The sequence below is a fragment of the Siniperca chuatsi genome, linkage group LG17, assembly GCF_020085105.1.
Source record: "Siniperca chuatsi isolate FFG_IHB_CAS linkage group LG17, ASM2008510v1, whole genome shotgun sequence".
Taxonomy (NCBI): domain Eukaryota; kingdom Metazoa; phylum Chordata; class Actinopteri; order Centrarchiformes; family Sinipercidae; genus Siniperca; species Siniperca chuatsi.
Genome location: NC_058058.1, coordinates 9071032 through 9096043, shown reverse-complemented (window position 1 = coordinate 9096043; position 25012 = coordinate 9071032). Strand labels below are relative to the sequence as shown.

General features: G+C 39.4%; 1 protein-coding gene and 2 long non-coding RNA genes across 6 annotated transcripts in view; 2 read left to right on the top strand and 1 right to left on the bottom strand.

The window, feature by feature from the left end:
• Positions 1-337: 337 nt before the first annotated feature.
• LOC122863829 lies at positions 338-5021 on the bottom strand. 2 transcript variants are annotated; one of them, XM_044170610.1, is made up of 2 exons: positions 4936-5021; positions 338-3182 (listed from the first exon to the last, which is right to left on the bottom strand). In XM_044170610.1, exons 1-2 carry the CDS (start codon positions 4941-4943, stop codon positions 1376-1378), a joined length of 1815 nt encoding a protein of 604 aa, XP_044026545.1. In that variant the 5' UTR covers positions 4944-5021; the 3' UTR covers positions 338-1375. The 2 variants fall into 2 exon arrangements, with proteins under 2 accessions (XP_044026545.1, XP_044026546.1); XM_044170611.1 differs by lacking the exon at positions 4936-5021 and adding an exon at positions 3821-4588.
• On the top strand, positions 5019-12901 carry LOC122863831. Of its 3 annotated transcripts, XR_006375097.1 has the most exons (6): positions 7937-8010; positions 8160-8329; positions 9358-9439; positions 11488-11568; positions 11649-11675; positions 12167-12901. It is a non-coding gene; the product is annotated as an uncharacterized LOC122863831 (long non-coding RNA). The 3 variants fall into 3 exon arrangements; XR_006375098.1 differs by lacking the exons at positions 7937-8010; positions 8160-8329 and adding an exon at positions 5019-5099; XR_006375096.1 differs by lacking the exons at positions 7937-8010; positions 8160-8329 and adding an exon at positions 5021-5106.
• A 1008-nt stretch (positions 12902-13909) lies between these two features.
• Positions 13910-25012, top strand: part of LOC122863830 — a 49770-nt gene continuing 38667 nt past the window's right edge. The window contains exon 1 of the long non-coding RNA XR_006375095.1: positions 13910-13940. This is a non-coding gene — a long non-coding RNA (uncharacterized LOC122863830). The remainder of the gene's footprint in view (positions 13941-25012) is intronic.

The window sequence follows — 25012 nt, the reverse complement described above, 5'->3', positions numbered from 1 at the left end:
CTGAGATTGATAGCAGGTCTGCTGCCTTCGAGGCAGAGACACCTCCAGAGTCGTCCTGGCTCGTTCTTATTAAGATTAATAATGCTAGTATTTACAAGGCCCAGATCTCCCCTACAAAACCCTCCAGCCCCGTGCCAAACCACCAGCAGAACACAGCAGAGAGGCTGACAGAGAGGAGGGAAAGAGCAGAGAATGAGTATGTGTGAGAGATGGGAGAGAGAAAACACACTACGTGCCTCAGTGATTCGCCACAGCAGCTCTTTGTGATGCTGTAGTTTTTAACTTTCTTACAAACTAAGACTATATTTTATGTTTCATTAAATCTTTGATGAAGTTATAAAGTTGGAGTTTTTCCCCTTTATTACAATTTTAACTTATTTAACAGATTATATTATACAGTTTGTATTACTACCCCAGAACTGATAAATGGGAATTATTTGTTCCATAGAGCAATATTTAGACATTCTGGGAAATACACTTATTTGCTTTCTTGATGAGCATTAGATAAGATCAATACCACTCTCATATCTGCCTGTTAATATAGGGCTACAGCCATAGACAGCAAAAGACTGGCACTGTCAGAAGGTAACAAAATCTGCTTACTTGCACTTCTAAAGCTCACTAATTAACATGTTATTTCTTGTTTGTTTAATCTATACAAAAAAGTGCAAAAACGACAAATTGGGAGGTCATGGGGGATTATGTGCGGGACTATTACTTCTCCTGGTGAAGAAATAGTTCTAAATTAAGCTAACTTGCTGTTGGCTATATCCTTATATTTAACAGACATAAACGAGAGTGTTACCAATCTTCTCATCTAACTCTCTGCAAGAAAGTGAATAGGCATATTTCCGAAAGTTTCAAACTTGTCCTTTAGCCTAATTCTGTAGGAACACACTTTTGCAATGTTTTATTTTCTTGACACACAATTATAAACTCAGAACAGACAAAAGGTTTATGCTGAATAAATACAATCGTTTTATTTACACCATGTAAATGCTTTAACAGATGATTAGACCTCTTGTCTGTCTGTTATTATTTCATATTGTGATTATAAAGTTGATACACACTATTTGAAACTGTAATAAAAAAACTACATGAGAATGCATTGTATATGAATAAAACACATGAAGGCATCAGATTCAGTCACTCGTGCGTTTCATTTTTTCACAGGCGTTGGAGTGAAGAGAAGAATGTGAGCACAGTGCAATCATAGCTGAGAAAGTTCAAACTAACTCCATACAAGTCATGGGAAATATACATTTAACCTAATAAGCTGTCTGTATTTTGTTGACTTGTAAGGTTTTTTCTTTGAATTTCCTTCACAATCCATGTGGTCTGCTGTACATAGCTTCAGATATCTCATTTTGTCTTTCTATTGAGTGTCAGATTGAAATAATACTTTCTTCTCTTCCTCACTCTCCAGCGGAGCATACTCACAATCACTTGGCTCTAAAAGATTGAGATTCGCCTGTACTGCTATCAGTTTTTGCACCCTGCTGGCTGAGAGAGAACTTTGCACCATTTGTGCACCGGTACTGCAAAAGCTCGACCGTAGGCGCTCGCAAGCACCTGTTGTTGGTGGGATCTGGAGGATAGCAGCGGCCACAGCGGACAGCGGCTCAGAAGAACACAGCCCTTTCCACCAGGTGGATGCGGACACGTGCTGGCATGAGCTCCATATCCCGGCCCCCTTCCATAGTCCCTGCTTGGCTGAGAATCTGGCAAAGCTGCCAAGTACTTTACCCTCATCAAGATTTAGATGGTGTGACAGATTGGATATCACATAGTAAGCACTGTTTATCTGCTCCCCGGAGAGTGTCTGCTGTCCAACGTGCTTTGGATCCAGCATGTACGCTGCTGCGTGGATGGGCTTCACGCAAAACGCCTGACACCTGTCTAATGATGCCTGGAGAGCTTTCTGTTCAGCACTGTAAAGCACAGACCCAGACAGCGAAGCTCCAATGTGGTATTTTAACTGGATGAACATGTCAACAACACCAGAGAGTACAGTATCTTCTCTTTTCATGTAATCAATATAATTCCCAATCAAGTAGAGCAGGTTTCGACTGCTGCTTAACCCTTTCCAAAATGCTGCATCCTGTACTGTGGCCCTAATGGATGCTTCAATATCCAGTGTGGGTGAGACGGCCATCTCCTGTAGAGAGTTCTGACCCTCCAGGAGGCTGCTGAACATGTTAACCACACCAGTCCAGTCAGAGCTAATAGGCAGTGCCAATGTTGTCCCATTAGCAGTGTGGTTTCTTATCTTTGTAGCCTGCCTGCATCTAAAGGTCCATGCTAATATTTTTCGCTCTCTAACATACCTCACCACCTGCTCAGCTCTCCTGCACAGAGCCTTCATAGATGGCTGTGCAACCGCATCATCAAAGAGCTGCTGGATGCCACATGCTGTGCAGCCGAAAGCTGATATATGCGGGAAGGCTTCCTCTACTTGAGCCCAAGCTGCCGTCATTTCCGGGGCGTCATCAGTGACAACAGCAAAGACCTTTTGTGGCCCCACTTCATTTATAATATCTTTTAGTTCATCAGCAAAAAACGCGCTTGTGTGTGTCTTCTCCTTTGTCTTTGTACATTTGTAGAACAGTGGCACAGGAGTTGCAACCATATAAATGATAGTTCCAGTTTCTTTTATGTTAGACCAGCCACTGCAGATGATGGTGACACAGTCTGCTTTCCCTATGGCCTCATGAACCTGGCTTTGTACTCTGTCATACTCACAGTCCAAGAGATGAGAGGACAGAGCCTCTCTGGTGGGTGGACAGTAAGCAGGCCGGAGCACGCTGAAAAATCGTTTCCAATAAATATTGTCTGTGAGAGTGAGGGGTGAGGAAGTGGCATACACAGCTCTTGCCAGACACTCGTCAGCATACGCCTGGCTGCGCTGATCCACCGAATCAATGAGGAACTGTCCCCCAGGAGTGGCAGATGGTAAGAACGAGAAGGAGGGAACAGGAATGGAGGCAGAGGAGCTCCCATCTGGGCCCGGTGACTGCTGCGAAACCACGGAGTACTCCTTGCATTTGTCCAAATGCATCTGCATCTTGGTAGCATTCTTTGTGTATGTCTTTGAACAGTAGTTGCACATGAAGGTCTCCCTCCCATCTTTGATAGCTGGGGTGAAATGTTTCCAAACACCAGACTGCAAGCGTGGCATCGTCCTGTATAAGTAAAATGAAGATAAGTAAAATATTACCTATGTATCAAATTCGTGAACTCCTCTTGTGTGTCTAAAAATGTCAGAGTAACTATGACTTGGGGTGTTTTTAACCACACTAATGCTAATATGGTCTTAAGAATTTGTTTATATGCTATTTAGGATGCAATGATTATAATGATTGTTTTCATTATAAGATGTGGATTATTTTCTTAATTAGTTGTTTAGTCTATAAAATGTCAGAAAATAGTGACAACATTTTAGTCTGTATAGTAATACTACTTTCTAAAGCCCAAGGTGATATAATCAAATTGCTTGTTTCCCAAAACCAATAGTGAAAAACCTAAAAATTTTCTGTTTACTATTAAAAAAAGAAAGAAAGAAGGAAAAGCAGCAAATCCCCACAATTGAGAAGCTGGAAATAGAGGACGTTTGGCATCTTTGCTTGAAAAATTACTTCAACAATTAACTGAATCCCAAAATAGTTGCTGCTTGTTTTTTTGGCAATCATCCAATCGATTAATCAACTCACTGCTTTGGCTCTAATGCTGTTAGCAGAAATCTAATAAAATTAAGGCAACTCTGAAGACACCCATCTGACCAGAGGAAGCAACTTGATACACCTGCTAGTAATGAACTGACCCACAAACATCACTGATGACAGGTCACAACGTCAAGACTCCATTCTGAAGCTAAAAACCCATCTCACGCTCAAGGAGGTGTGGCTGGAAGGTCTTTGCATTTTGCTCCCCTCTATTGTTTAAGGACGATTTGGGTGTGCAAACTATTTGTGTGCTTGCTGGACTTTGACATTAGTAAGACCCAACCCTGATCTTTTTTTGTCTTTGGTTAAAACTAATGTTTTTCCCCCTCCATCTTTAAGATGACTTAAACTGTTTTAAGATGGTGGTTCCCAGCCTTTTGGCTTATAACCCCTTAAACGGATTATGTCCACTTGTGACCCTTTATCACAGGTTGCATCAGTCTATAGGAGTCCAGTTCAAAGAGTGATTTTTTTCCTCATGTTTTATTTGTTTTCCAACGATTTGAAAACGTAAACGTTTCTTATAATTCTCAAGAAAAAAAAGCAAAGATTTGAAACAAGACAAGTAAATGTAATTTTGTGTGGCAAAAAATGTTTTTTTTTTCTATTTTTCTGTCCTGTTAAAACATCTCACAACCCCTTAGATGTATCTTGGGACCCTCTTGGGTGTATCGACCCGCAGGTTGGGAACCACTGCCTCAGGACAATCTGTGAGCTCCAAGTAAATGTTTGTACCAAGTTCCTTCAAAAGTGACTACGCAGTGCAGAATTTGTTCTTACAACTAAACTTTCACTTGATCCTAATTAAGGTAAAGAAAGAAGAAATGATGTTACCTATTACAGAAAATTACAGACACAACAGTAAATAAGCAACTAGCCGTTAGCTTATTCACCCACCTCTATGTATGAACACTACTCCACTTTCACAAGGGTCTGAAAGCACAGTTAAAGTCGCCTTTGCCTCAGTCTTGCTGTGAATGTTTATCCAGCTAAAGTTACTGTAACACTAGCTGTTTTGGCTAAGTCGATAGTCTGCTACAAACGTTAGCAAAGTGGTTAAAATTTACGTGACAAAGTACAAACTGTCTTGGTTGTAAACTTTGACTGGATCACGGATTGTCTGCACATTTAAAATATCCCGTGTTACGTCGTTATTTACGAAGCAATTTTAAAAAATGAGTCATAATTTGGTGAAAAAAGCTGCGTTTGTTACCAGAGCATAACTACTTCCTGAAACCGTACGCCCCGTCAAGTAAGGGAGCTCACATGGATCAATAAACGTGGGTTTGACTCTGGCAGGGAAGCAAAGGGAAGTCGATCGGAGACGAAATGTTTGAACAAATACCGTGACGACAGGTGGATCAGAAACCATGGAAGGTGAACGGTAAAAAAGGCTTCAATATGAAATGAAAGTATAGAATGGTGTTGATAATACAGGGTTTGCAGTGGTGATAAGTGCTCTGAATTGCTCCTGTTGCTTTTGTGGAGTGTAGGCTATATTCATTTTCCTCCTGTCTCCTTTTTATTCCCACAGCGGGGTCAAGTGTTACAATTAGCTTTATTATCCTCATGGTCAAACTCGGGTCACATTTTCCATCTCAACCGTCCCTCCTCTTTTTCTCTCTCTGTGATGCCACAACGCCGAATTACAGCATTACTTGGCCTTTGCTTAATAAATTGATTAAGGTCATACAATAGTAATTTTGGTGTGCTTAAAATTGCGTTAAATGTCTACCACTCAAAAATGCTTTTCTATATGAAAAGAAAAACTTTCCAAAAAATAATACTGAATCAATGGCAGCATGGATTTGTCACTAAATGCTAACATTGTTGGGTGAAATAGACCTTTTTTACATCTTGACATATTATAAGTAAAAGCACAGGTGTAATAGAGAGGCTAAGTCCCTCCCCTTCCGGTGTCCTCCATGGGACCTTATTTCAGAAAGAATAAGTAAGGTAGTTAATGACAAGAGACAATTTTTTTTAATCCTGTTTGATTTGTGCCACGAATTACACATGAAGATAATTTTGCATGTCAAGAAATCATTTTCTGTCGACTGACTAATAAATTAATAAATTACGACTTATTGTTTCAGCTCAAAATTTTGTCTTTTTTTTTCTCTTCCACTTAAGTTTGACTAACCCGGGGATTTGTTTAAAACTGGTAACTGATATGAAATGGCTGTCATTATAAAGTATGTACTGTTACTCTAATTTAATTTGTGCTAGATGAAGACAATGAAAGCGGATGCATATCTAGACGTTTTTAAACACAGGTAGTCTAAATCCTTCTCACTATGTGCATATTCACCAAACTGATCCCTTACTACTGGTGTAGGTCTGTACTGGTTTCGGTGTGAATAGCCCACACTGATTTGCTGTAACACTAAATGACAGTGATTATCTCTAGATTGGGGTCACATTTCAGCGCCATGTGTCTGTCATTAGTGACATTTCTGGAGTTTACACACTGTCCAGATTTTTGTGGAGCTGCGAGTGCAGCCAAAGCAAACTAACTCTATCTAATTTAAGGGGAATCCAAGCTGGTAATGTCAGGTTGTATCACCAGTACTCTTCAGAGAGAGAATATTCACGTTGACACACTGCAGAGAGACAGAGAGAGAAACAGGACCTTACTGAAGCCGAGCGCTATTATTTTCTTGTCTCTCAGTGTTGGATTAAGTCGCCCATCCCTTTAGAGAGCATCAGTATTTGAGCCAGAGAATTAGTAGTCCAGACCACAGGGACACCAGTGGAGAGGAAGCAGGATGATGTCATGGCATGGCAGTGATGGAGGGTGATGTTGGTTTTCTGGTTAGTTGGTGGGTTTGGCTGCTCTCAAGCCTTCTCTGGTCTCATGGGATAATTGTCTCACCATTTATTCAAAGGTTATACTTCTTTCATACTTAAATGACTTGATAGAAAATTCCATCCGGGACAGAAGGAACAACACAATCAAGATGTCTTGGGGTAACAGAATTTGATTTAAAGCACAGAAAAGCACATTTTAAAGTGTGATGAATGTTTTTCTTTCCCTCATTTCGTTCCAGATTTAGTTGTCCCCTAAGCAAAAGTTTCCTCTCTAATCCCATTTAATGTGCAACTGTAACAAGATGACATACCCAAAGCAGTTTCATGCTGGCATCTTGATTCAACTGTCATTCTTGCACAGAAGTATTTTTTGTGTCAGAATACAGTCTTACAATTTGTCAAAACTGTAATGATGAAACATAAGCCCCGTCTATCTGTAGGTTGTTGTGGAAAATTTGGCTCAAAGATTAAAGTTATCATTTAAGATCCAAGAAATGCTTTCATGTCTTCTCTGTGAAATGCCCCTTCTTTATATTGCTCTGTCAGAGTCAGGCTTAATCCCTCAGCACTAGCTATGGACCCAAACACTTTGTGACATAAAAGCCTTTCAATTATCACGTAAAATGCACTTCTTTAAACATGAAACAGAGCCACACACTCTTGACTTAAAAAGGCATTAGGCCACTCAATAGAGATGAATTAAATGGTATCATTTTATTCCACTTTAATGGCTGATCTCTGCTTCTTGGAGATTAAAGCTAAAATTACATCATGGGACTCTGTTAGCAATTACTTGATTTATATGAGCTTGGCTACTTTTAAACAGACTGAAAATAGCTTTAGTAAGGTCTTTGAGAGCAGTTTATGGGTAAACATCACTTACTGTATGTGTAGGCTGTATGCTCTGTGCTCAGACAAGGGCATTTGTTGTGGTGAGTGTTTTGTTTTAACACTAGTTTCATTTGTTCTCTCTGTCTGTGGTTGACATTTATTAACATAACAAGTGTTTCCATATTGTCATAAAGCTTGCCTTCAAACAGTAAAAGTAAATAGATTTTAGGTACATCTGGGTGTTTGTTTTTCTTTTCTGGTAATTTTTATTAGGACACACTGAGAGTGCTCCTCTTGCTCTCAGCTTCTATTCTCAGTTTGTTATCTCAGAAATGCTAATTCATGTCAGATATTAATTTGATATTGCTCCCCACGATAAGACCGTATGAGAGAGTATACTTGATTCCCAAACATGTCAGGTATAATTTGATGAGCTATATTCATGACTGACTTCTGATTTATTCTCGCAAACACTACTACATTCCAGTTCAATTAAAAAGCCAAACATTGCTGTCATCGTTCTCCAGCAGCTGTGCAAAGGCAGGACAGATGCATCCCACAGCCTCTCCCAGTAAGCAGTTGGGATCCATCCATGTCAATTATAATCTGCCACAACAGTTGGCTGAGTGTGATTAATTATTTTAAGGTAAGCATAAGCATGAGCACAAAGTTTAATACAGGATTAAGCTAATTTGCGATCATCAGCCCATTCTTGAATAAATATCACAGCTGTGTTCCTCCATACTTAAATCATTGAGCTCAACCTCTGCATGCTCTACCCTTACCACCCAGCAGAGGCCACTGTGGCCAAGCGCCTTCACAAGACCTTTGACATCGCTACACATCCTTCTCTCAGACTCACCGATGACCTCAGCTTGATGGCAATTGGCTAACACACCAGGCACTCGAAATGACAGAAAGCCCTCATGATGCAACACCATGGCTCTGCAGTAAATGGCAATTTGGTGAAGCTCATAATGTTTTGTTTTTTTAACCTGTGAGAGTGTTAGTTCAAGTCTATGGTCATTTTTGAGGCTGTAGATTGTAGAGTTGTCAAGGAAATATCCCGTTAAGTGCCCTGCGGCTATGTTTGATTAGCACATATCGTCGTGATTTTTGAGACATGTCCCTGCTCCTACATGAGATAACTTTGCATCTGCAACTGAAGCAATACCAGCAATTCAGGTGGTGACTACTGAAAGTCAGGCGAGACGAAGATTGTAAACTATGGAGTGCAGGATTGCTTGTTAAAGGATAGGTTCACAATTTTCTACATCTGTCATAAAACAATAAGTACATCAAATAAAATAGTTTGTTCTTAAGAGATTCCTTCATAATGTGCTTCCAATATGTATAAAAATCTACAGTCCTTGTTCTGTCCAAAAATACATTTCAAAGTTTATGCGAAGCTAATATGAGGCTTCAGTAGTCAAGTTAGACAAATCAAATCAGTATCTACTAAAGTTACAGTCTTTTTAGTACAAAATTCCTGCATAGCATGGAAACCCTGTCCCGGGAAGCACAAAGACAGAATTCAGAACTAAACAGACATTTCTGAAGATACTCACTTGGTTTGACTAACTCAGACTACTGAAGCCTCATATTGACTTTAGATAGACATTTGAATATATTTTTGCACAGAACAAGGACTGTGGAAGGGGATCAAAAAGCATTGAGCTTCACTAAACTGATATGACTGCAGGGTGATTATTATAAGGTGGTTCTGTAATTTATTGCTAAATTTCATTTGTTTGTATTAGTTTTGTATATGAACTTCTGTTTTATACCCGGAGTAACAGGTTCAGTGTTCTGTAAAGTCTAGTGCATCGTGGTTATGACTGCAACACAATAGTGCCAGTGTTCTTTGATAAAGCTGAGCTGCTTGTGTAACATCTTCTGTTGCTGCAAATTGAATGTTACTGTGCAGAGGCAGGAAGCAGTGCTTTCTTGGACTTACCATAATAATCTCTCTCTTTCTGTCTCTGTCTTGCAGTACCTTTCACTTTACTGAGCGAGGACACTCCTGTAAGCTAAAACAACAATGACTGTCTGCCTATAAACCGTACTTTGCACAGGTACAGTAGCTCGCCGTTCACAGAGCAGCTGTAGGTACAAGATGGATGTATTGACCAACACAGACTGAGAGGCAGTGTATCTTATCTTTGCTTTGAACACAACTAATGTCCCGTAAGGAAGCAGGTGTGTGAGGGGAGGCGGATCAGGAGTGAAAAGGATAGGTAAAGCTTAATGGATCAGAAATGGGGGCTAAGAAATCACTCTCCCTCCCAGCCTCTCTCCTCCGATTGTTTCCAATCTGTATTTTTGTTTTCCGCGTGAAAACGACAAGCTCGAGTGCCTCAATGAGTCACAGCCATTGCTCTATTCAACCAATAAACACCATGGAAAATATCACAACCATTTGTCTTTGAAATTATCTTGCATCCAAATGGAGTTTTACGCCTGTTTGTTTTGTGTTTTTTTTTGCGAGGCGGGGAGAAAACACAACTGACTTGGATGCTAAATCTCGTAAAAACCTGCAGATCCACTGAAATGGAGCGGCATTAATGATTAAAGGTTCACAGGCAACCAGTCCTTGTAGATTAACACCAAAGCCATTGTTTACTGCAGCAGGCAGAGACAAAACATTTGTTGAGTCCAGGACTGTAAAAGAAAAGAGTGTATTCTCGAGTCTCTGAAGTTTGCAAGACCACTCCTAACTGCATTGTCTTTGTTGGTAATGGGCTTGAAACAGCAGCCTGCTTTACAGTTAAGTTTGAGTTTTTACAATCACAATGTACAATACATTTATAGTGAGATTTATAGTGCCAGTATAGTTAGTTAATGCACACACACACACACAAACAACATTGTTTCACCCTTGCTTTAATCTTCCCGAGATTATTTAATAATGTGTGTAATATAGAGTATAAAGTTGTAAACAAGGAATATCAAATCAAAGTAAAGTGTCTGTATCAGAGAGAATTTGTAAAAGGTGCTATCTTGATGATGAAATTGGTGTGAAATCACAAAAAATAGCACTTTGTATTTCGACAGCAAATCTTCTCCCGACAGACATATTTGTTCTGTCAATGTTTTTTTTTTTTTTTTGTCAAACATCCATGTAAGGAGCCATTTGGGTTAAATCCTGTATTCTTTCTGCTGCAGGTGAAATATCCCTCCTTTTACCAGAAGCCATGACCCAAGCCCAACCCTCTTAGCATGAAGCATGAGGTCGGCTGGTGAGCCTGACAGTTATGTGTTGTCATAGAGACCCGTAGACTGACATAAACATATACCGATGGCGCTAAGATAACTCCCTCTAAGGCATCATAACCACATCTACAACCTGATCCACAAAACACAGTCATAATCAAAAACGGCAAAGGTTCACAGTCACATGTTCTCTTTGGCTGCGAGAATAAAGAAAGAAGAACAGCAAAGGAAAATCAATGACTGCAACAGACACATTCTTGAAGTGTCAGGGGTTAAAAGGAGGCCTTTGGGTTGAGTGCACATGCTTCCAATTAGGTCTCAAATAGGCAAGAGGAAACAGTTGATTTAGGAATATTACTGAAGAATGACTTTAATTAGCTGAGAGACTAAGGGGGCCTGAATGTGGCTTCCACTGTCAGTACCAAACAAGGCCAGACAACATTAATCAGCAGCACCAACAGGGGCTGAACTCACTGGAAACAAGACAACTAGGGGTGACATTTGTTTATCATCACCCTCCTGACAAATCATATCTGTTGACAACAAGTTGCAAGGAGAATGATAAAAGTAAAACAGATGGAAGAGACAGGATAGCATGAAAGGAACAAAGCTTCGGCCCTGTTGATTTTTACTCCGCAGCGGAAACCATGCTATTGTCACATCCAACTGGCACATCTGGATTGTGACTGTTATGACTTTCAAACCATCAATAGACTAATTTGAAAGGCAAATACAGCTGAATTGAATGTTAATGTATTACTCCACACAAAGCCTCACCTTATTAGACTTCGAAGGCTGTGACTCACTCGCTCTGAATATTTCAGCATGCAGTGTTATCGTGTTGATAATGTGAGGAAATTAGGCTCGGCTTTTAGATTTTGTCAACCAAAACTTTTTTTTGGCTTATTAGGATCAAACGGTTTGGTGGTCTGTTTGAAATTTTCTGCTGACGTACTTGGAAGTGTTTTGAGATGAAGATGGGTGATATAAGGTAGGGTAATAAAGCTTATGAAAGTTATGTAATCTGTCATCACAGCTGATGCCTTTAACCATGATTACTGTCTGTTTCAGGAGTGAAACTGTGTCCAATGATGGAATGTAAGTAAATTCACCCAAGTACTGAACTTAAGTACAATTTTGAGATAATTGTGCTTTGCTTGAATATTTCTATTTTATGCAACTTTATACTTCTACCCCACTATAATTCAGAGGGAAATATTTTATTTTTTATTCCACTACAGTATTATATTGCAGTATTGCTACTTATACTTAAGTAAAGGGCGGCTGAAGGAAGTATTGCACGTCTTACTCTACTACATTTATCTGACAGCTGTAGTTACTAGTTACTGTACAAAATAAAAAAATACATATGAAAAGAGCTTAAAATTTGATGCATTATTCTGATTAAACTACCCAACAGTTTATAAAATTAGAGCTAAAACAGTTAGTATATTAATCAATTAGTTGATCAACAGAAAATGAATTTTAACTGCCTGTGCCGCATAAAGCTAAGATCTCCCTGTCTCACAAATCCATTCTGTCAGCCACATATAAAGCGCTTCTCTGATTTCAGTCTCTTCCTCCTGCAGGTGTAATACTAATCATCATTTCATCAATTCAGTTTTATTATGTATTGCGGCGGCAGCTCCCCCGAGAAGTGCTTTGCTTTCAAACAAGCCATCTGAAACTAACTTTCCACGTATTTATATTCAGGCGCTGACTTAACCAGGTAGAGATCTACCTAAGATGACTCTGAGTAATTATGTAGCAATTACCCAGCCAAGTCAGTGAGCCAGTAGAAGAAGCAGTAAAACCATTATGGGGCTTTGACAGCTTCTCTTAATTGATTGATGCACAGCAACTAACTGGTGTTTACTATGCTGTGTGCTCACATGAATCATCTCACATGGGGAAAAAAATGCTTTCAGCCACACATCATGCTCCGGAGAGCATGAGCACGTGGCATGAAAATTCACATGTATCGGAAGGTGGTAATGAATCCACAAATGTTAGAATATTATCATCATGATTGATTGTTTGTGTGTGAGTGTATTCTTGCAGGTATGTATTTATGAATTTGCTGGTCCATTATGTATAATAACTACAGAGGTTCCTGTCAGAACATTTTGTCTCTTCGCTTGACTTCACACACTGACTATTTTATAAAAACCTGCAATTTTCTTTGCTTTCCTTAAATAGCTTTTGTCTCGGAGGACAATGATTACAGAAGCTTACCAAGCACAGCTAAAATTGATAATTACATATATAAAACAGGTATGGCATGAAGATATGGTTTTAGTTTGTCCCCTCTTGTTGATGCTGAGCATGTAATTTCATTTATGGAGGAATAACTCATGATTTTAATAAAGCACATGTTCTTCAAATGTTTATAAAATCTGACAAAAGGTCATGAGTCTGTTTTGAACCTCTGGAGGTGGTGTTGTTTTAGCCCAGTCATCAGGAGCCCCTACAGCTGATGGTTCATCTCAAGTGCATGTGTTCGAGCTGGTCATGCTGTTGTTAAAGGAATAGTTTGATATTTTGGGAAACGCGCTTATTCGCTTTCTTGCCAAGAGTTAGATGAGAAGATTTATGATACTTTCATGTCTGTCTGCTAAATTCGAAGCCACGGGCAGGAGATATTTAGCTTAGCTTGCCATAAAGCCTGGAAACAGGGGGAAACAGCAAGCCTGGCACTGTATGAAGGAAAAAAAATGCCTACCAGCACCTCTAAAGTTCACTAACTTTCACTCTTTTGTTTAATCCGTACAAAAACCGTTGTGTAACAACGACAAGTTGTGGCATTACAGAGGATATTTCTTGGCCAGGAGCAGCGACTTCCTGTAGTCTTCTTGTTACCATGAGGTTACCAGAGACTCCACTTCAGTTTTGTGTGGCTTAAATTAACGTGATATTATGTCAATTAAGTGAGCTTCAGAGGTGCTGGTAGGCAGATTTTGTTATCTTTGGACAGAACTAGGCTAGCTGTTTCTAGTCTTTATGCTAAGCTAAGCTAACTTAAGCATAAACGCCATATAACAACAAATATATTGTGTTGTGTTTGTAGATAAAATGATAAAGCGAGAAGCCTAATAAATATTTATAACCCAAACCTCAAAGCCCATCAGGACACAGTTAGATACAGTGGCATACAGAAAGGCCCCATATCCCCATTCATGTGCACTTTGTCCTACATATTTGTATATTTATGAGAAGAAGCGGCTCCTCGGCCCTCAACTGCTTCCAGATGTGGAATGCCAGAGATAATCTGTCTTTTTGGATCTCAATGAGAGTGGGGTGTCTTGCAGAAGCTGAAGGTCCAGATCCGACTCCCAGATTGTAGTCATCCTATACGTGCGCATGGTAAGAAATAGAAATACACACGTGGTCACACACACACACTCACACACACTAAGGCCCCAAACCTGAAAATTTACCCCAACCCAGGAAAAGAAGTCTAAACTATCAGCTTACTTTGACTTTTTAAAAACATTTTACGAGTACTCGAAGCCTTAGTGGTATAAGCTGCAGTTTATGGTTTGCCAAGAAAACTATGCAGCAATAAAACATTTACATTATCAAGTCAAATGCAAGCAAAAACAGAGCACAGAGACAGTGTGGTGGCCCCAGAAGTACCCATACACAGTTTTATGAGACAAAACCCATTTTTTTTAAACATAAAATATGCACACAAATATTCATATGGGTACTGGCCCCTACACTCTTTCCAATTCAATTCCACAATGGTCTTGGTTACACGTTGTTGTCACACAAACTCATACAAACACATACTAATAACACACACACCAAATACAACATGGCATTTGTTCACGAGACAAATGACTTCCTTATGTTTAAGTTTTAATAGCAAGATATATACTTTATATAGTCATATATCCTACAAACACTGTCGAGATGGCATATAAGTATTCCTTTTTTTGTTTCTTTGATTACTATTTATTCATCCCAGATTACAGCTTTTAAAGTGGTGTTTTGCTGATGGTTAACAGATGCTTGGGGAGAGAAAGAACAGATAGGGAACACAGGAAGCTGTGAAAACTAGATGCAAAATGTGAGAACATTGCCTGCTTAGTGCGCATCATCAACAACACACACATTAAAAACATGTCTCTGTGAGCGATGTTTGCCAGTTCTGGTTGCCAATAAAGCAAACATCTACGATGGAAAGCGATGCAGAGGCGGGATTTCAGGATGTTTAATGAATGCCACTGATGTTGGTTTTGTTTTGATTTTGAGGGGAACTGTTCATTATAGAATTTCATTACAGCTGGGCTCCAGGACTTTTAGCTGGCAGGTCTCCCATAGCCAACATAAACAACCAATCCTGTAAGCCATGTGCCAGGCATCACAGCAACCCAAAATGTATATGGCAACAGAACAGAGCAGACCGGGCACTCGGGCAACTTGTCATCCAATCAGAGTAAAGTTTTCCAGACTAGAAAAAGTGTCTGAAACAATAATCATAGTTTAGAAGGAAAAGCAATTTAGCAGCAAACTGAACAAGAACTGAAAAAAGCTCCTTCACAAACATAAGCGAGTAGAGAATTAATGTCATTACTGTACATCTGGGTATTTTTCTGGCCGCAAAAACAAAAGATTGGCTTTGTCTGAGTAAATATTCATGTTCAAATTTCCCTGGCACCAGAGCAGTCATTACAATGTTTGGCAGCAGCTCACCTTTATGGACGAATTTTAGATTCACATCCATAGAGGGGAATACCAGTCATCCAGAATGAGCTGAGCTGGAAACTGTTCTAAAGTAGCCTCTTTAAAACAGACAGGCAGGCCTGAAAATACATCTACATCCTTGACCGACCTTTTGCCTTTGACGTGTGAGGCTACATGGGACGCTGAAGTATGTTATTGAAGGGTTCTCTTGTGGTAGAGCAGGCAACGTGTCAATAAGACACCAGATTGCAGATCATAAAGCATAACAAGCTCACATTTCTCAAAACAGTCTGCTTCTGTTTGATGGAAAATGGAAGTCTTTTGAGAGAGAAGAGAGGGGGAGAAAAATATTCTGTTGGATGTTGGATTCCAGACATCGTGGCTCATTGTTGTCTCTGCAGAAAGCACAGCAAGATTTGGGCCCCTATTAAATAGAAGAATTCAAAAAGTAAAATCCCAAATACTGTGGGAAACTATCCAGAACTATAGCACTTTGATGTACAGTCAAACTAGTGATGCTCCATGTATTTTTTCTGGTTGTGTAGTTTACAGGGTAGCTTTTATGTTGTCTTTAGCACATGACTGTTTTATCAGCTGTAGATAGCTAACTATTTAAGCTAACGTTAGCTCCATCAGTTGGTTAAAAAAGGCCGTCTGTGGCCGAATAAATGTTTGAAACTGACTCATTTTAAAACCAGAACCCTGTAAAAGGGGTCTGAAATATGCACTCGATGAATACATACATGATGTTGTGCTAAAAGACTGAAGCTAAAGCTGCATGTCCCAGGCAAAAAGTCAACATCCTCAGCAGTTGATGATCCATGTATTTAATGTAGACATTGAAATAAACAAGCAGCTTTGTTGTTCTTGGGCTAATTAGTCCTAATATTATGAAAACTTAAAATAATTATTTCATTCTAACTGTTTAGCTGCTTAGCTTACATTACATACTTGTTTGTACTTTCAAACAGTACTGTATGTTTTCACTTTTAAAAAAAGTCTAAGTATAAGGACTAACCAATGTTTTTGTCTGGAGCTGTGTGGTTGCTGGAGTGTAAATTTCCCCAACTCCAATAAAGAGCAAGACAGAGCTGCTAACATTAACCTTATCCTAAACTCTCCAGGACCAGCTTCTACACAATGGTGAAATACAACACAGTTGATGTGGTAGTCGTGATGAGGGATTTATTAACGTAACCTGAAACCCCACAAACTAATGTGATTAACATTAGTTAATTGTATGTTAATTCTTGGCCTTGGAAGTAAAGCTCAGTTACTACTGTAGGTAGGAAGCTAGTTAGCTGGGCATGCTAACAATTGCAGCTTATAGAGCAGATAAACACATTGTTTAATTCATTCTTTACACTTTTACTCTTGTTTTTGGCTAAAAAAAAGACACCACCCTCTAAACTCTTAACATAAGAGTTTTGCTTCAACATGTGGAGAAATCCAAAGCTTGACAGCAATATTGCAGAAATATTCTCTGTTCTTCTCAGCATTCTCTATCCTGTCATTAAGTTACCGTTTTCATCTCCTTTCACCTTACCTCCATGCCACCTCTCTGAGAACCCTTATCCTCAATCGTCCCTGTGCTTATGTTATTTTCCTCTTTTCTCGCTCTTGCCTTATTTCTTGCTCCCTCAACATGTTTGGCATGCCTCCTATCGTGTCTAGTCTGGTCTCATCTGATCACTTGCTCTCTTCTCTCCTCCCTCGCCTCCTTCTTCTCCTCTCACAAAGATGTGAGGTGCGCTGCCTCGGGTTCTGGCCTTGGAACAAGCAGTTGCCTTGTGGGGCTCTGTTTGCTTTGCGAGGTGTTTTCTCACATAGCAGTGTTTCACAGCCTTACCTGGCAGATCACACCTCTGTGTGTATGCCTGTGTGTTTGTGTGTGTTTGGGAATACACGGTATGAAGTATTCCAAGCTTGTGAATTCAGCTATAGTTTGTGTGCATTCTTAACTATGCATCTGTGTGTGCTTTGCTGCTTCCTTACTTTGTGCAGTATGTGTGTGAGCATACGTTTACAGTACTGAGTTGTGTATGTTTGGAATGAGAGTTGTCCTCGGGTAGTGCGTACCTAAAGCTTTACTCACCGGGTAACTAATGAACCAAGGCATGCCTGCCTTCCTGTTTTCTTAATCAACAAACATTTAAGGGAAATCAGCAGGTCTTTACAAGGCTGTTTTAGAAAGACTAAGAGGAAAAACATCACCTCAAGTCTACGTCAAGTGCTCTCAAATGAAAACCCTGAAAACATGCTCAGGAAAATGTACTTTAACAGTGATCATATCTCATGCTCTAAAAAATTGGTTCTTTTGCTAAATAAATACAGATTTGAAATTGTTCTTTGCCATTGAAAATGAGTATAGCTGTAAATGATAAATATATATTTCAAACCGAGCTCCTGTGAATAGATAGGCTGACACTTTTGGACCTGCTGGTAGCTATGATTTAACATTTTAATACAATAGCATTAGTGATTTTCCCATCACTTTCTTACAGACTTTACAGTAGGAATTCAGTCAGGTCAGAAAGGTGTGGAACTGGTTTTCATTCTGAGGGACATCATGACCCACAATATTGATATTGATATGAACATTAATAATGTGAAGTAGCAAAAATACGAGTCATCTGGTATTAAAGCACATCTGAGAAGAATCATCTGACTAGAGTTAATATTAAAAGTGGAGTATTCTACGTGTTTAAACAATAATATATTACTCTTTCCACATGCACGGTTGGAGCCAGGTAGCAGATGGCTTCCAGAAATGTTCCATACCTGGAGAACTCACACATTGTTCCAGGTCTGTCTTGTTTTGTTAAAGGGTTTTTGGAGGAGTTTTTCTTTATCCGAATCAAGGGTCTAAGTACAGAGGGTGTCGTATGCTGTACAGATTATAAAGTCCCTTGAGGCAACTTTGTGATTTGTGGTATTGGGCTATATAAATAAAATGGACTTGACCTGTTATTTTCTTTGCTAAGCATGCACAGTATTCTTCATTTGTGCTCTTTTCATTATGTTTAATACACTTACAACTTCACAATAAAGAGCTACAGGTCGGAGTCACTGAGCACCTCCACATGACCAACTGGAGGCTGAGTGCCTTGCCATCTCAGCAGACGTTACTGAGTTCAGGTATTATTCTTATTTTTGTCATACACCCAGGGCTTCATTTGTACCTTTTTGTAAAAATCCATCAAAACTGTCACTGATTAAAATTTTGCATGGTGGAATGAATAATGAATTTGCTGCAGTATGTTAGAAGTAATAAACGCATAACTTTTTTTATTCTAGTCAATTTAGACACAGGTAATATATTTTTACAGCAAATTATACAACATAATTTGACCAATAGCAACATGTTTGGTCAGAGCCAGCTATAATATTGATTTTGTCCTTTTTGCCAACCCCTGTCCATGCTGAAGGTCATGCTGCCTATTGATTTAGCCTCAAAATGTTACCATAGGGTATTGACCAGCGTCTCAGATAAAGACATTTATATACCCTCCTAATTGAAAATGCACCACTGTGCTGTAAACCACGGACCTCACCTTAGCTATGGAATTCTGATAGAAAGTTAAAATTTTAGGAACATACAAATGTGGTGAATAATAGTTGGGAAACAGTGTGTTTACATACATATGTATGTGTGTGTTTGCACTGAGACAGCTGCTGTATATACTGTATATGTGTCAGTGAGGAAAAAGAATAACACATTACGTCACTCCCAAATCATGACACAGAGCTAGTGAGGTTCTTCTAACAAAATAGCATTCCTGTATTATGTGTGTTTATCACATCTGCCCACTCGACAGCCTTGGCCTCTCCTGAGATGTCTGAGGCGATGCTTTCAGAGATGTTAGCATTCCCAGACTCAATTCAATCTTAGGACATTTAGCACAAAATGATCTAAGGGATGGAATTTACCCAAGATAGTCTCTGAGGCAGCAGTGGAAGGCAGTGCATAAGCACTTGTTTTTGCTGATCTCCACCAACATCAAAAATACCTTTAGTGTCAAAATAATCTACGCTGACAAGGCTCAAACCTCTTAAGATGACATTATGTCCTAAATTAAACTGTGATTATTATTTTTTTTCTTGTAATCTTTGATACATTTTGCATCTGAAGATTTCAAATCCTGGCTGTTCACTCCTGCACCTAAACCAGTTCTCCCCCTCAGACAATCCCAGAACCACCCCTCTGATGTTATCACTGTAGCCGTACTGTACAGGACATGGTAAAAGATGAAAACACAGACAAACTCTTATACAACATGAAATATAGCACCCCACCATCATGACCTCCCTCTCTCCTCTTAAATATCAACAGAAAATGACTGGTTAGAACCAGACAAAAAGGAATTTCAGCACTGCGGCCAAAAATCTAAGACTAAAGCAGAGATCACGTTGCATGTAGATGTAGTTTTTGAGCTTACACTGATACTGTCCTCATGCTGACTTCACGGGATTGGCTAACAATAAGTGCTTATGCAACAGGAAGTACAGAAAACATTTGAGCAGGAGTCTCTTGGATTTCCCAGTGAAGTCAGTGTACCCTTAGCACTGTTGTTCATATTGCTTACAGGAAAAAGGTTTTTAGATTTTCACCCCTGTGTTTTGTTGAGATTGGCTTTACCTCTTCTTCTGCAATGGTTTAATGGCACCCGACTGGAAAATTTGCACCGCCAGCTGTTTATCTCGATGAACCAACTCCTTACATTCTCATAATGTTAGTGGATGGAAAAGCACATTAATTCACATTTTCTTTAGCTGATTTTCTGGAAATTTGGTTAAAGGTTGCACTACATTTGGATGGAAACCTGCTAATTAAACCCCAGAGAGGTGCAACTCCCTGTTACACCTCTTATGAACAAATTGTTACAAAACATCAATAACAGAAATTTAAATCGACTTATTTGGGAATTGGGAGCAGAAGCGGTAGATAAAAAGTACTGTCAACACCAATCACAGTTACAGAGCATATGAAAATCCACGTTTTACAGCTGGGGTCTCTGACACTGTAAAAGGTAAATGCCTTTTTTCTGTAGCGGTCATCTGAAACAATGTTAAGAATGTTTATTTAGTCTTATTTTCCCAACTTGAGGATTTCATAATATTGTTTTGAGTGGAGAGGAGACATTTTTACGGCAGCAGCAGCCCTCTGGTTCAGGCTCTGCACCGATCTTCACATAGATGTGACAACCTACAGGTTCATACAGCACAAGTTCCCATTTTAGAAACTCTTGCCCACACATTTTCCTTCACCCTTTTTCTCACAACCTGCACCTCTGTTTTCTGTCTCACACTCTTTCTGTCTGTCAGTTCTCTCCCTCAAGCCTCTCTCTCTCTTGAAAACATACAGTAAATATACACAGGACTTTTCCTGTACTCAACTCCCCTTCCCAGCAGAGTGATGCAGCTTTGCTTTTATGAGATACCAGAGTTGGGCTTGCGGCAGGATGACTGACTGGTTTGTAGAGAGGACAGAGGAACCATTTTGTGCCCCGCCGCCTCACTGAATCCCTTTTTAAAATATTCATTCATAAACTCCTGGAGCCTTATGCTCCACATCAAACACTAGACCCATAGGAAAAGCACTGAACTGATGCATCCAGAGAGGAAAACAAAAATACAGGGTAAACAGGACCACGGGTGAAGACCAAAATTAATCTAAATATTTATGCGCTAAATATACTCTGATATATTCATTGTATTTTTAGGGAAATTATTTGGACCAAAAGTGAGTCAATAGGATTTGAATTTGGGAAAATATGCAAAAGCTGTTAAAACTGCTTACTCATTTAGCAGAGCAGCTGTGTTTATCTCTGTGAAATTGTCTAAAACAATGAGGTGCTTTCTTTTTTAATTTTTTTTTTAGATGAAATAACAATACATTTCCTAAGTACATATCAAGAAATAAAGCATTACAAACTGTTTTGTTGAAGTTTAGCTGATGAGATTTTCCTCATCAGGATTGGGTTGTAAATCCATCACTAAGTTTGTGCATACATTTCTTCCTTAGTTCTTACTAGTAGGGATTTACTAAAATGGATTACACCAATAAAACATAAGAAATGTCTTAGCTGGTAAAGACCCAGGAAGTGCTAGTGCTGTCTAATCAACAGCAATCAACTAAACAGGAAGTCACTGTAGCATCACAAACTTCCAAAAAGCACAGTTTAAGGGGGCAGACGAAAAATATTAAACTATTAATGTTTTGTAAGTGGAAATATCACTGTTATTTATATGCATGCATTAGAGATTTGTGTGTTTCTGAATTAGTAGTATTCATGCAGTTTAGAATGAGTGGGAAATATCAGATTATGCTAACCTAGCTGGCGTTATTAGGCAAACGTTTTGTAATTTGAAGTGTGTTGTGCTATGTTTGTGAAATGTTATTTAAAATCTTCCCACTTCACATCACAAAACAGAATTTTACCAAGTGTCATGGCAGATGTACCTCTTTTACTCCTCACTCTTAACGGGTCATATATTAGCAAGCTAACAAAAGTTTTGTCAGTTGGTTCTGTTAGCTAAGCAGCTGTTTTACCTGGAAGTTATTGGGTACAAATACTGTATTTGGTAACAACTAATCTCTACCCTAAGAACTAGTTTGTGTGGTGCAAACTAGTACCTACCTTTAAACAAGCTTGAATTTCCCTCTGTTTCCAGTCTTTATGCTAAGCTAATCTAAGTGGCTGCTGGCTCCAGCTACATCAGAATCAGAATCAGAAATACTTTATTGATCCCCGAGGGGAAACTCTTTTGCCACAGCAGCTCACTATCACGTCAGTGCACACAGGAATAGAAGTTCTAAGCAAAAAAAAAATATATATAATACACTATAATACAGGTCAGAACATAAATTAAGTACCAAGTGGGTATAAGTATAAAATTAAAATAAGTGTGAGGTACAAAGTGGGTTTACCGGTTGATGATGATAATAAGCCAAGTTAAGTGTAGCTTATTAAACATACATATTTACTGTATGGATATGAGAGTTAACAATCTTCTCACCTAACTCAGCAAGAAAGCCAATAAGAATATTATTAAATTGAAATTTAAAGAGCTGGTGCAACTGGCTCCAGGTAATTAACATTAGTGGCTAAATTGATATGTGATGTGCATATTCCCTTTCATGCATGCATTGAACTGGTGTGTTGTATGTGCAGCCATTTCAGCTTCATTATAGTAAACAAGTTTAACTGGATGACAAGCGAAGTAAGAGCTGCAACACAAACACCCTGCTGCCTTTTTAAACACAGAACTGCTGTATTTCATCTATTTTTTTTCCATTTTTTCTATTCTTGTCTCCCCACAAAGGACTCCTCTTTACAGAAGCTTCTCTGACATCTCGAATGTCACCCAAACTAACTCCGTGCTCACTCACTGCTCGACTGTGCAAGTACAGAGTGCCTGGGCGGCAGTAAGATCTCTTCACAGACAATATCACGCTTTCTGTACTGTATGTCACAACTAATAGACCCCGGTTTGACAGATATATGAGTATGAGAGCGGGCCAGACACAGAGAAAAGAAAGGAGGAAATGGAGAGGAAATCAAGAGTCATTGTGATTAAGGCGATGGCCAAGATGAAAGGGAGAAATGCATGAGTATGGGAGGGGAGCACAGTAGGGGGGGCAGTGAACCTGACTGGTCAGTCATGGCAGTCATTCTAGTGCCATCCAATAAAACAATCATCTTGGGTCGTTTTCTTCAGTTTTAAGCAGTTAAATGTAGGTGAGCAACAGCTTGTGTGTCTAAATAAGTTTGAAATTGCTCATGTGATGGAGACTTACTTAGAAGTAAATGTTACGCTTTGTCGTCATTTATGAGAAGAGAAAAGGGTAGAGGCGGTAAAAAAAAAGTGGGATGCAGCCTCTGTAAAATCTTTGTTTTCGTATTCTTTCACACTTCCATGTTCCTGAAAGCACCTTGGCCTATTTTTTTATCCATGGCGTCAACACAGTTTGTCACGGCAGGGGCACCAAACATGCAGGCTGCCAAAACATCCCATGCTGGATGGGGTGTTAGATGCCCCCCCCCCTCCATCTCCCCTTCCTCATTCCTCCACCTCCCTCCTGCAGACACCATAAATCACCCTATGTCTCTTCGAGGTTGACCTGCTGTTGAACCACTTGCTTTTCAAAGAGTAATTTAAATAGCTAAAGCAGGGGCCACACACACACACACACACACGCACACACAAACATGGTCTTCTGTGAGGTCAGAAGTTTAATATTTAATAACCTTACTACTGTACTTTTGCAGCTACTTATAGTGTAGTCGCACCAATAGAAGCAAATAAAAGTTTAAGTCTGGCAACAGCAATGACCTGATAAAAATAAAGTAGGTTAACTCAGAACTGGAAAGACTCATACACATGTTTGTCAGCTGGCTCCTGTTTGGTCAAATGCATGTGGTTCATATTTCAATCAAAAAGTCATTTGCCATGCTTGGTTACGGAGATGGTATCTCATCAAACGCTACTTTATATTCAGTTTACATTTTGATAAATTTGCCTGTGACTGAGTATTTTGTTTTCTGGTGGACAGCGGACATTTGGGAAGTTCAGGTGGGTCACCGTCAGGTCATAGCAGAGAGAGAGAGGTGGAGAAAGAAAGGTAGAAACAGCAGTGAGTAAAAGTCAGAAAAATGGACACAGCAAGAGCCACAGAGAGAAATAAACATCCAGAGAGAACAACTGAGGAAAAGAGAAGGAATAGGGGAAAAAAAGGAGTGAAAAGCAGACAAAAGTGTCCTGTGGCGAGGCCTGCAGGAAATTAAGTCAACAGTCTTAGAGAAATGAGAATGGGAAAAGCAGCTGTGGAGGTGCAGTCCTCTGCTCCCCCAGTCTGCAAGTCCTCTGAGGGCCAGCTCGACTAACACCACATGGTTAATGAGTAAAACCATAAAATGACACTCTAGGTGATGACAGACTGTAATTAAGTGCTGATTAGACTGTGATTCTGGCTTTCCTTGTGCCACAAGTGCTATAAACTGTAAGCTACAGAAAATCAAGAATACCATTGTCAAGGACTGCAAGGTGCTCATTGTCATTTAAATGAATCCTATGCCAACTTACTATGGGATAGAGTTTAAAATAGAGGCTTACAAGAGTTTAAATAAAATATGTAAGTGTGGAAAAAATATATATGCACGCATTAATGGCTGGGATAATTGGATTATTAGACTTTGTAAATCCCAGCTTAAGAGTTTTCATTAATCACATTCTGAGGTAAACACTTATGCAAATGTCAATTGTTTTCAAGCTAGATTACAGTAAAATAGGTTTGCGTCCTGCATCCTGTCTCTGGTGTAAAGCGACTTTTTTTCCAACATTATCTGCCCTTGATTCTAAATGTCCACAATCCAAAGAGGATTAAAAACATTGTTTGTAGTATGAAACAAAAAGTGCTGCACAGAAGTCCCAGCAAAGAGTAGAAGAATGGTGGGATGGTTAGGGTCTTTTCTGTTGAGGATGAGCCCACACAGATGGGTTGGGACAGAGGGAGGACTGATTAATGATTAATCTACCTTGGCCACAACAGAGAAGATGCAAACATGGCCCAACAGGAGAGCCACTTCAAACTCTGGCAGAGAAAGGAGAAACACAGGCAAATTTGCCATCATTCACCGTGCTCACTGGACCTTGTGCACATTGTCTCCTTAAGTGATGGACCAGTGAAAGAGAGAGCTATTTAAGGCCTTATAGAGACCATGCTTAAAGTGAGCGAGTGGGTG